Source organism: Fusarium subglutinans, assembly GCF_013396075.1.
Source record: "Fusarium subglutinans strain NRRL 66333 chromosome Unknown NRRL66333_c0000075, whole genome shotgun sequence".
In the NCBI taxonomy this organism is placed as follows: domain Eukaryota; kingdom Fungi; phylum Ascomycota; class Sordariomycetes; order Hypocreales; family Nectriaceae; genus Fusarium; species Fusarium subglutinans.
The window spans coordinates 52269-64141 of NW_023502138.1; the positions used below are offsets into that span (position 1 = coordinate 52269).

The 11873-nt window shown below is 49.5% G+C and overlaps 5 protein-coding genes across 5 annotated transcripts; 3 read left to right on the top strand and 2 right to left on the bottom strand.

The window, feature by feature from the left end:
• Nucleotides 1-1071: 1071 nt before the first annotated feature.
• Nucleotides 1072-1716, top strand: FSUBG_6765 (helicase; the record flags this gene model as incomplete). The annotated part of the gene is made up of 1 exon (XM_036684998.1): nt 1072-1716. The coding sequence occupies one exon, from the start codon at nt 1072-1074 to the stop codon at nt 1714-1716; it is 645 nt and encodes a 214-aa protein (XP_036537727.1).
• A 1449-nt stretch (nt 1717-3165) lies between these two features.
• FSUBG_6766 (uncharacterized protein) lies at nt 3166-5234 on the top strand (the record flags this gene model as incomplete). Its single annotated transcript, XM_036684999.1, has 2 exons — nt 3166-3777; nt 3831-5234. 2 exons carry the CDS (start codon nt 3166-3168, stop codon nt 5232-5234), a joined length of 2016 nt encoding a protein of 671 aa, XP_036537728.1.
• A 466-nt stretch (nt 5235-5700) lies between these two features.
• On the bottom strand, nt 5701-7830 carry FSUBG_6767 (uncharacterized protein; the record flags this gene model as incomplete). The annotated part of the gene is made up of 1 exon (XM_036685000.1): nt 5701-7830. The coding sequence occupies one exon, from the start codon at nt 7828-7830 to the stop codon at nt 5701-5703; it is 2130 nt and encodes a 709-aa protein (XP_036537729.1).
• A 386-nt stretch (nt 7831-8216) lies between these two features.
• FSUBG_6768 (small nuclear ribonucleoprotein) lies at nt 8217-8581 on the top strand (the record flags this gene model as incomplete). The annotated part of the gene is made up of 3 exons (XM_036685001.1): nt 8217-8339; nt 8391-8480; nt 8531-8581. 3 exons carry the CDS (start codon nt 8217-8219, stop codon nt 8579-8581), a joined length of 264 nt encoding a protein of 87 aa, XP_036537730.1.
• Nucleotides 8582-9289: 708 nt separating this feature from the next.
• FSUBG_6769 (GTP-binding protein 2) lies at nt 9290-11387 on the bottom strand (the record flags this gene model as incomplete). Its single annotated transcript, XM_036685002.1, has 5 exons — nt 9290-9612; nt 9660-10457; nt 10510-10698; nt 10750-11290; nt 11343-11387. The coding sequence occupies 5 exons, from the start codon at nt 11385-11387 to the stop codon at nt 9290-9292; spliced, it is 1896 nt and encodes a 631-aa protein (XP_036537731.1).
• Nucleotides 11388-11873: the final 486 nt, after the last annotated feature.

Here is an 11873-nt window from a genome sequence, read left to right on the forward strand (position 1 = left end):
GGCGTATCAAAAGAAAGGATGGTTTAATCTCGGCGTCACGGACAGAAACGTGCAACCAAGCTCGACGGAAGTTGCTCACTGCGTGACATGCAATGCAATAACTACTGGCTTTGAGAAAAGGCAACCGCATAATGCTGTTGCCAGTGGTGAATGTTTCAGAGGCGTCGGGATATTGCGATGAACCACAGAGTACCATTGAGCGGCTGTGGCACCTGAACACCTAGCAAGTTTGGATTGTGAGGGAATCGGCCTTTCGTTAAGCCCTGCGCTGCGGTTACGTGCAGCCAGCGTGGTGGTTCATCGTCCATTGATTCTTTGGGACATGACGTGCTGATCTCTTACGGGAGTGAGTCACCGCGTATCATGGGCTCATGGAGACCTGAAAGTACAGTACAATCGGATATCAAAGCCTCGAAAGTATGGATGACTCTCGAATGGCTGCCTGTTTCTTTACCCGAGCCCAGTGTTGGCCTTGACTTTACGTTACGAGCACAGCCTGGAAATGGGCCAAAGCTCATCGCGGAAGCACTGCCGGCATGGAAGGGTTGTGTAGCTAATGCATGGAGCCGAACTAACTTAGTAACTACCAGATGATAGATGGAAGGCTTACACGGCTTGAAAGAAAGGCTGCAGGTAGCCGAAGACGTGTTCAATAGGAGTGGAGTGCATGGATCGAATCATGTTTGCTAATATTTATGCATTAGTCTAGTTGGAGAAAAGAGATAAGGAAAAAAAAAAAAGGATTTTTTTCCCCCAGCATGAGAGCCCTGCATTGTAGATCGATTTCGGTTCATTCGGTTGGTGGAGATGAGATGAGACGAGATGTATGTAAGAACCCATTGATAGTGGAGAATCGCAGCAAAAGCGACGTTCTCACGAGGACATAAACTAGAGGCGAATGAGGAGCGCATTGCGAAACTTTAGTCAGGTTCTAGAAGGAAAACGGATGACAAATGGAGAAAGCCGAGAGACTAACTTAGTACCTAGAGACTCCAGAGTCCAAGGCCCCAAGCAGCTACAACGTAGCAATAAGCCAAGAGGCCGAGGCCGAGTACGAAGACGCGACTGATGATGATGATGTCGGCCTTTACCGATGATGTATACGTATCCATCAAGTTATTCCCAGCAGCAGCAGCAAGCAAGCAAGCAAGCAAGCAAGCAAGCAAGCAAGCAAGCAAGCAAGCAAGCAAGCAAGCAAGCAAGCAAGCAAGCAAGCAAGCAAGCAAGCAAGCAAGCAAGCAAGCAAGCAAGCAAGCAAGCAAGCAAGCAAGCAAGCAAGCAAGCAAGCAAGCAAGCAAGCAAGCAAGCAAGCAAGCAAGCAAGCAAGCAAGCAAGCAAGCAAGCAAGCAAGCAAGCAAGCAAGCAAGCAAGCAAGCAAGCAAGCAAGCAAGCAAGCAAGCAAGCAAGCAAGCAAGCAAGCAAGCAAGCAAGCAAGCAAGCAAGCAAGCAAGCAAGCAAGCAAGCAAGCAAGCAAGCAAGCAAGCAAGCAAGCAAGCAAGCAAGCAAGCAAGCAAGCAAGCAAGCAAGCAAGCAAGCAAGCAAGCAAGCAAGCAAGCAAGCAAGCAAGCAAGCAAGCAAGCAAGCAAGCAAGCAAGCAAGCAAGCAAGCAAGCAAGCAAGCAAGCAAGCAAGCAAGCAAGCAAGCAAGCAAGCAAGCAAGCAAGCAAGCAAGCAAGCAAGCAAGCAAGCAAGCAAGCAAGCAAGCCATGATCCTTGAGGCCTGTGATGAAATGATAGACAGGAGTCGAGCAAGCTGAAACACTTGATCACCTCTTGTGCATACATGAGGTAGGTAGGTAGTGAGTGACATGCATGTCCCTCTCCGGGTAAAGTAAAGTAAAGTAAAGTCAAGTCAAGTCAAGGGACCCTGCGACCCGTTTGTGCTCAGTTCGTCATTTCGGCCTGGGAGAGTTTCTTGATGCCGCTAAATCAAATCAGGTTTAGGTCTACGAGAGTGCCCCACGTTGCGCCCCGTTGCCGAGCGGGTGGCGCAGTACAAGACCCAAGAGGCAAAAAATACGCTGGGAAAACGGGTTTCTCTCGTAAAGAAAGGGACAGAGCCAATTACTTGAGCGTCAGATATCAAACTGAAACGAGAGCACCCAAACTCGAGAGGGTGTAGGTACTGTACAGCTGGCGATCTAATTCCAGCATCAAATTCCAGTTGCGAACCCTGCAGCGACAGAGATCTCCAGAGACCAGCCTTGCAAATGCACAAGCGATGATGTAAGGCTGTTAGCGTAGACAGCGGCTACCTACGTCACTAGACCCAGGACAAAGACCGGGGGTCGGTCCCCACTGCTCCCCGGAATTAGGGTGCGGTTACAGGGGCCTTGCCCATTGATTGAGGAATTTCTCTGCTGCTTGGGAGACAACAATGAGAAGATGAGAGGAGAGATGCAATGAAATGGATTGTAAACACGAGGATGAGCCAGTGAGATCATCATCACACGAGTGTTCATGCTGAGCAACACTGAGAAACATACAATTGCCCACCAAAAACTTGGAGCGTATAGCCACGAGGACGGTACCTAAAGTCACCCACCATCAACATCACCACCACTTACTTACCTTACTTACTTGTACAGTCACTCACTCACTCACTGTAACAATTACGGCTGTCTAAGCCCGAAATCTACACACCCACACACAATCCCCATCAAGTGATGGCTGTTCCTCTCTCTGCTCCTACGCCTCTTCCGCGTGCCTGTTCCAGCCAAACGGATACTTGCTACCTAGGTACGTCTTTGTACCTCTCCCCCCAACCTTCATCTGGACTGGACTGAACTGGACTGGGCTTCCATCTCATGGATCCATAACCTGATAAACTATCCCCTCCATCTTCTTCTACCGTCGCATCCAATCTTCCCTTTTTTCCCGTCCCGTCCCAACCCTTCTACTTTCCTTGCAGCTCTCTTCCTATTTATCCTGGAAAAATATTTACCTGCCTTTATTTACTTGGCATCCACCCAAGTCTTGCACTTTAACAGCACAGCTATCTCTCTACAATACTAACAACCACTCGGGAGCGCCCACTCTTCTAACCTCTCCAACGGCGACTCAAAATTATACTATACAATACTATACTATACTATACTATACTATACTATATTACACATTTAGCTCACAACTCTATCGAAGCTCGTCTGAGCTCAAACAACAAGCCATGAGCGGCGGCTCAACCGTCCAACGCATCGATGCTCTCGATGCCTTCGCTCGAACCCTCTACCTTCGCGCCAAACAATCAGGTCTTCCATTTACCGACGTCGCGACTGCAGTTCGGAATCTGCATATAGCCCTACGACATCTGCGCATCGAAGCAGCCGACCAAGATTCTGTTCTCAGCAATGTCCAAGCCTCGTCCTCGTCCGTCTACAGTCGCCAGCTCGAGCCTCTTGTCGATGACTGTGAATTCACCCTCGGCCAACTTGAGCGTCATCTGGATAAGTATGGCGACGGCCGCGCTGTCATGCCAGAAGATGAGCGCCAGCGCGATCAAGAACTCTCGGTCATCAAGCATAAACTGGCTGGGGACAAGACTAGTGTAGAGATGTTTCTCGACGCCGTTCAGCTGCATGCCGAGAACAGACCCACCAGGGTTGTCGAAGGCCAAGAGGGACTTGAGGGAATCAAGGATGTCGTTGACGAAATCGCCACTAAGCTATTCCGAAACCGCAATGAGGCCAGTTTTACTGAAGACGAGGATGATCTCTGGCGCGAGTTCAAGATCGAGCTCGAAGATCAAGGGTTTTCCCCTCAAGTGCTACGCAAACACAAAGTACGTGTTGATCAAATCTCCCTTGTAGATCGTTACGACTAACACAGCGTCAGGATGTTCTACGAGCATACGTTCGCGAGCTCGAGTCCGTTCAGAACCAGTACGGCGGTAACTATCCCACTGTGAGGGGTCTCTTGGAGCATGAAGCAAGATCACAGCCCACCTCTCCCCAAGAGCTTGACAGCAGTCCCTACAGAAAATATCCACCTGTTGTTATTACTGGTGGGCGAGGGAGGTCGAACAGCGACACCGCGAGAGAACCTATTTCGTCGTCCCCAAGAGATGCCGACAATGAATCTGACTACTCGATGGCAATGGTGTCAACCCAGGATCTCCTCGCCATGGATAACCTAAACACGCGAATGGCAAATCTGAATGTCCAGGGCCATGACCAGTACAGTTTGTCTCCCGGTCATAGACAGATGCCACCAAACAGTTTGCCAGATGTCCCAGAGTTGTCGAGTTCTCCAATCACACGCCACACAGAGTCATCTCCACGCTCCATGCCCCCTATGCCTCATTATATCAATAGCGGGTCCCCTTCTTACGGTAGCAGTCCACGGAGCAGCGCTCCTCGACTCGCTCCCGACCGATGGGGTAATGAGATCCCTCCTGATGCCCAGTGGACCAGAATTAGACGGGAGCTAGTTAGCCCCGAGGTCCTTGAACGAGCTGGTGTGCGCTATGAGGCTCGCCCAGACTACGTTGCAGTCCTGGGCCGTTTGACTCGGGAACAAGTGTCCGAGTTCGCCCGTGAAAGTGCTGCCTGTCGAGCTGCTCGTTCACGACGTGGTCCTCCGCCTCGCAAGCACGACCACCACTCTGAGCGGCGAGATTCGAAGAGCAGCCGGGAAGACGATGATGATGATAGCGGAGTTTTTGACGAATCCGATATCTCAGACGATGAAGAAGACAAGTCGTCTGATAAAGGAACCAAGAGTTATCCGTATATCGTCAGTCCTCCCACAAAGAACCCGACATCTCCTTCGAGCACCACAATGCCGAAGCCAATTCTCAAGAACAAAAACGAAAACCACGTGCGCTTCGACCCGGAGCCGTACGAGGTTGACGCCCGAAGTCCCCGATCATATAGGGACGATCGCCATCGTGATCGTGACCATGATCATCATCGTGAGCGCCGGCGACAGAGCCCTACCAGATCATCGCGACGTTCGCGAAGATACTCTGACAGTGCAGATCGCCACTCGCGTAGCGATAGACATGGCGACTATTACTACGATAGCGGAAAGCGGTACTATCGCGAGAGAGATCGGGATCGTGACCGAGACCGAGACCGAGACCGTGAGCGGGATCGTGACAGAGATCGCGATAGGAGAAGCACCAGAAGGGAAGATCGCCCTCAAGGAAGAAAGAAATGGGGTGAAGCTCTTGGCGCTGTTGGCATTGGCGGTGCAGCAGTGAGCCTTTTGAGTGTCCTCGCTGAAGCAGCATCTTGATTTCAACGGGCTGGTTCCGTATCGAATTACCTATTCACTTCCCTTTGTCATTTCCTTATTATGACTTTGGTTCTGTACTGTGTTTTTGGATATGTAACAAAGCCAACTGTAAGATGGACTGGACCACAGAACAAGATGGGAACAGAGAAAACAAAGGAAAAGAGTATGGCATTTTTGTATACTTGGAACTTATGTATGTAGTTATACCACGGATGGCACGCATGTCTCCGACAGAGACTATCAGGAGACTATGGCAGGATTAGATACCCACGATAAGATGACTCCAGAATATAGCAGCTATGAATCAGATTTTGGTATTATTTGCCATTCTCGTTTACGTCAACTATCACGATCAACGAATGAATCCTGGTAGAGGAAGACAAACGATTTTTGACTCGCTACGCTAAGTCTATGATGCACGGCATCTAGATGACTATAGTCTAGATCTATAACCATTTCCTTACATCTACACCATTAATTCATCTTCTAATTTCTTCCACCATCCCCACTTATCCGTGTCTGTCCTCTCGGGTGCAGGTCCCTTCGCACGGGGTCTGGGCCTCGGTTTACGTCTCCATTCGAGGATCTTCATCTCATAGTCTCTGGGCCAGTTCTCTTTGCGCTCTTCGTAGGTTTCTGCCTCTTCAATCGCGCCCTTGCTCACCATCATCTGCGTTTCCACACCGCCCTTTAACTGAGGCAATGTTGTTCGTAAAGATGTAACCCATTTGAAGCGTGGCACCTCGACTGAGCGTTCCAGGCATACGTAGCCTTGGGAGGTGCGATATCGTATCTGATCGTGTAGAAACTCGCTGAATTCTGTGATGATATGTGGTATGGCAGTGGTTGCAAAGTTGCCCTTTCGCCGGCGACTGTCCTTGGAAGCGGTACTGAGGAGATTTTCCAGGCATTTTGCGATCTGGTACCAAGCGTGCTCCTTTTGTGTTTCAACTGTTCGGCGGCTGTGGCTGGGCTCCGAGGCTTCATGGAGAACGTCGTCAAACACGGTCTGTAGTTGCTGTTTCTCAAGCTGACGGTAATGAGGAACCGCATGGTCGCGTATCATGTCCAGTGCCGAACTGAAACTACGCTTAAATATAAGCGAATTGATGTAGATGATGTAGTTTTCGAACGAAGGCTCGACGTTGTAAGGTTCTGAAGTCATTGTGTCCCAAATCTCGGTAACCATTGACGGAGTCACGTTTGAAGAAGGAGGAAAGAAATACATGAACCGACGCTGACGCTGATTTGATTTGACTCCACAAACATAGGCCCAGTTGAGGAGATTACACCATGTTTCGCGTGGAATGGGTATTTGGTAGGCGTTAGAGACGTGGATGAGGAGCTGGCATGCCAGCCGAATACGCATCATGGACCCAAATGCTTCGACGATAGCATTCAGCAGATGCTCAGTGGGAGCTCGTGGATTGCCTGGACGAAACACCTTGAAACCATTGACAGTGAAGGTGCCGGTCTCTCTGTTTTCTACCAGTCCGATACCGAAACCTCGTTTGAGGACAATGCCTCGCATGTGTTGGAACGAGCCACTGCGAGCGAATGCAATCAGAGTGGTACAAAGCAGTTCTTCATTTAGTAGAACACCAGAATTCTTGCTACGGCGCCAATGCGCGAAGTAACTTTGGAAACCTGTCTTTTTACGTTTCCATAACATGTTGTCTGCCCATAAGCGATGTCGCTGACGATTGAAGGGGATCGCGCCAAGGGCATTCCGGCTGTGTCGGAGACTTTCCAGTCGCTTCAGATTGTTGAGAGGCATCCTGAAAAATATTTTGTACCCCTCACGAGGCTTATAAAGGACTCTCTGTCGGTGATACTGGTAGTATATAGGATCGGTCATGTAGCGAGCCTTGAAGAACTCGTTCCAAGTTCTCGTGGTGCGCTTTAATCCCAAGCCATCGCGTTTAATTGTACTGAAGAAGAAGACAACATCTGCCAAGTCTCCAGCAGCGCCCGCGCAACGGATGAGGACTTCGTAGTCAGAGAGGACAAGATTACGGCCCCCATCACGACGAGCTTTAGTGACAATCTTCAAGGCGTCGAGGACAAAACAATGCTGATACCGGACGCCGAATTTGTCTACAAGGTAGTGTGCGTTTGTGAACTGCATTTCGCCAGGAGAAACGGCAATATCGTGTGCAACATCGAGATGCTTGTTTGCCACGGGGTCAAGGGCTCGAAGAATCTCAGAGAATGTTGCAACAGGAAGCCCCACTAGCTCTTGAAGAGCTGCGTTGGCGACCTCAGCATCATCGTCGACCAACGATTGGACCCAGGCTTGGAACGTTGGGAGGATGCTACCAATCTCTTGACATCGTATGGCTTTGAGCAGCACATCTAAAGGCGTGGGACGGTGGGTAGAGTTTTCGTCTGGTAGTGAATTGCCTCGCCGATGCGCAAAAGTCAAAGTCGAAGTTGAAACCGGGGGAGATATTGATGCTAACCATCGTCTTCGACCCACCTCAGCGGGTCGTTGGTTTATTAGCGAGGAACCATAGATCCGTAGCGCGAAAGCGAGTGGAGATATCGATGGATGATCGAGACGGGTCCGTCTTAGAAGGGATTGTCGCCAAAGCATGGCACTGAAGTTGTCGCGAAAAACAGCAAAAACAATACATGAGAGAAATAAGAGAGCGGGCAGGACAAGATAATGAAGGTGGAAGGCCTCGGATGTAACTGAACACCTCCTCTTTCCACGCGAGGGGCGTTTGGCTGCCGTGTAACCCAAATCGGGAAGGACCACACCTGACCCGCACTGCCTAAGTGCATCAAAACATGGGGTAATGTATGGTCTAGATGCATTCGCTGCCGTTGTGGCTAACTACATACCGTAGCAATTTCTCCGAGGATTTTCCAACTCTGCCAATTCGCGTTTTCTCACTGAGTCGTCCTTGGTGCATATCCAGCTCACCACTACACTCACCGAGACGAACCTAACCCAGTCAATAACTATTCCAAATAAACATGGCTGACACAGGCGAAGAGCCTCATCACGTTTCGGAGCCTCTCGACCTTGTTCGACTCCTTCTCAACGAGGTTGTCTTTGTCAAGCTTCGAGGAGACCGTGAGCTCAAGGGAAAGCTACACGTCAGTTAGATCTATGACTACTTTGATCCAGGAGATGCTGACCATAGATAGGCTTACGATAGTCACTGCAACCTGGTGTTGGGAGAAGTCGAGGAGACCATCTACACTGTGGATGAGGACGATGACGATGAAGAACTCAAGGTATGCGGGGCTCTGAGACTGTCCTGATTCAATTCTGACTGGAAATTTAGACTATCAGCCGGAAATCTGAGATGTTGTTTGTGAGAGGTGAGTTGATCTGAGGGCCAGTCGTTTCTGCATATTGACGTCGAGTTAGGCGATAGTGTTGTCCTTATCTCACCTGGGGTTCCGTTCTAGAAGGGATACAAAGAACCATAACACCCTGCACTCACTCAAATGTGCAAGCACTGTCTCAGCAGCAACTATTCCGGTTACGTCATACGACAGCCTGAGGCACGAAGCTGCCCAAAGTACCCCGAAAGCAGCAGCCCGAGCCTGTGTTGCTACCAGTATTTAGGGTTCAATATCTTACGACATTACAACCCTTGAGCCACATTGTGTTCCAACAAAAGCCAAGGCGAAGTTGAACAAGTGGATTCTATTGTTGGAAAGCTCACCCTGACAGATTAGCTCAAGGTTTATATAGATAGAGCATTGATATCACAAAAGAAGATTGATGCAAAAGCCCACGTCTAGTTCGCATCCAATACAGCCTTCCGATACCGGCATATCACAATTTGTTGGCTAGGATAGGTACCCATTGGTGAAACTGTGGTTCTCGTGGCATTTTAAAAGTCAAAATGCCATTCTAGCAATAGACACATTGGAACAAACGCTACAGTAACGAGAGACAGACCTAACAGCATATCAAGACCAGCTAGACTACTCAATAATCTTCTTGAAAAACAACAAAACGCCATACCCTTGTCTTTACATGGTATCGTGACAGCCGTAGGCATCAAGCCTTATGACGGTTTCCCACAAGCGCTTCAAGCACCTACTTTAACCTCGGAGTTAACGGGCTGCTTCTCCTTCTCTCCATCCTTGTTGGGCATCAATGGATGATTTGGGTCGTATCCGACGGACTTGACAATTCCAAGGCCCTTTGTGCGGCCTTCGCGGAACAAGAGCCTGTCGCCTGGTGCAAGATACTCAGGGCGTTGAACGAAGCGGAACGCTACAGTTGCGCGGTCTCCTGTGCGAATGAGCGCTCGGTCAATGTCGATGATGGCACAAGTTTGGGAGACAGGGCCGACGTGAAGCATGGCCTGATACTTGGTCTTAATAGTGGTGGCGTGAGAGAGAATAAGAACTGACAATGTGAGTGTGGCTCATTATAGCATAAACCTCATTACTTACCTTCTGCAACAAACTCACGGTGCACCTTTGGCATCACCTGGCCTTCGACCCGGGGGAGAAGTACCATTCCCTTGCGCACGTCTTTACGCTTGACCTTCTTTAGAGCGAAAGAAGCAGACTGCCCAGCCGATGCAGCGGGGACTCGTATCCTCTTGCGTTCAATTGACTTGACAGAGGTTGCTGTGAATTGGCCCAAAGAATCAGGCCCGATGAGAACATTGTCGCCCTCATGAATGACACCAGACTTGATGATGCCAGACACGACGGTACCTGTGAAAGGTACTGAGAAAGTGTCATTGACGTGGAACTCGAATGGGGCGTCCGAGTTATAGCGTCCGTGATGGGGAAGGATGTTCAAGAACGTCCTGACCAGATCCAGATTCTCCCCAGTAACGTTGGAGACGAGGAAGACAGGGCATATCCGTTGACTGACGAACTGAGTCGCTGTATTTATGCATTCCTCGTGAGTTTTGATGAAAGTTGGTATCTTTCGAGCTCCAGGACTCTTCATTATCTTGGTGATTTGGGTCAATGTCTGCTCCAGAATGTTGGGAGGGCAGATATCGATCTTGGTAACGACAACCATAACGGGAACGTTGAGAGCCAGAGCAATACCTAGATGCTCTTTGCTCATGCCAATGAGGCCGTTATTCGCCGCCACCATCAGAAGACAATAGTTTGGACTGCTTGAGAGCAATCCGAATACTGTTGTTCGAAGATACTTCTCGTGACCGGCCAAGTCAGTGAAGGTGATAACCTTTGCACTCCTCTTGCCAATTTCTTCCCAAGACAATTTGCCTACATAATGTCAGTATGGCCATCCGTGTCAGTTGAGATCACTGTAACATACGCCCCGGAGTGTCAGAGGTGACGACCTTGCCCATGGTGTCGAAGCCCATTATCTCCATGCCAACCGAACTGGTTCGTCCTGACTCTATCTCATGCTTGTGCCGGAAGAGATTAACGCGAGCTTTACCTCGTCCATCATCAAGGTCTCCCTTTACGAGCACGCCCAACATGGAACTCTTGCCTGCGTCGACTGCAACGTGTCAATAGTGGTACTAACCAGATGGAGCTTGGAATAACTCACCGTTCCCTACCACTGCTATCCGGGTTTCAATTACATCTTCTATTGTTGCGGGATTCTGGCGGATCAGAATTTTGCCGCTGCAGCTCTTATCTTTGGTAGGCTTGTCGGTAGTGCTCGCGGCCTCAAGGTCGCCACCGACATTCTTGGTTAACAACAGATCACAGTCGGCACGCACTCCTTTTGCTGTTTCCTGAAGTGTCTTGAATGCCTGGTTCCATTGATCGAGGGTCAGGTTCATCGATTCGCCATGATTCTCATATCCAATCTCGAAAACGCATTCGCCGAACCCCTCCTCTAATCGGTCAGAGATAATCTCCTCCAATTGCTTCGATGTGTCCTCAGTCGACCCAAGCAGAAGGTCCTTGAGAGGCACTCGCGGTGCCGATTCCGCAAGGTCGAGGTTGTCGAATAGCTCATCGAGCTCCTCGTGGTGTTCGGTATTTGTGTCTGTTGTCTCGGCTGCGTCCGTCGTTGTCGTTCGTGCGGTCGGGTACCGTAAGTTCTGCTGTTGCTCTACATAATCCGCGAAATCGCTGAGCGCCTATATCTCAAGCATTAGTATACACATCGGGATATCCTAAAGATAGACGAACCGATTCGCCTTTGCGCTTCTCGTGCGCTAATGGCTTCATCGACATTATGGCAAGACTTGGGAGATGCCAAAATAAACCCAGCAAAGCTCCCTAAAGCTTATGCTGAGTTGCCTAAGTTTTCTTGTCGCTTAGGATTAAAGTACGAAGGATGCTTGCTTCCCTGGTGATGTCATGCGATTTGTGGTATAGAGTAGTGAGTGTTCAGGGAGATTGAAGGCTAGGAAAATATTTCAATAATTGAAAGTGATTCTTAAAAAGAGCTGCGCCACGTCTCGGTCTGACTGTTCTGAAGTTTTGAATTCAGAAGAGTCATAGACAATCAAAGTTATATGTTTAGAGGTAGCACCTGATGCGCGGGGGGTTACTCAACGCCGGCAGGCACCCAAAGCACTCCACACCACGCCTGTCTATCGATAAGAGCTCAATCTGTACCTACGCACGGGTCTCGGAAGCCAAATCGGTTGGAAGGTGTCTCGAGCCACATTCATCTATCGGGGTTCTAACACGATATACCTAGATTGATTAATGGTT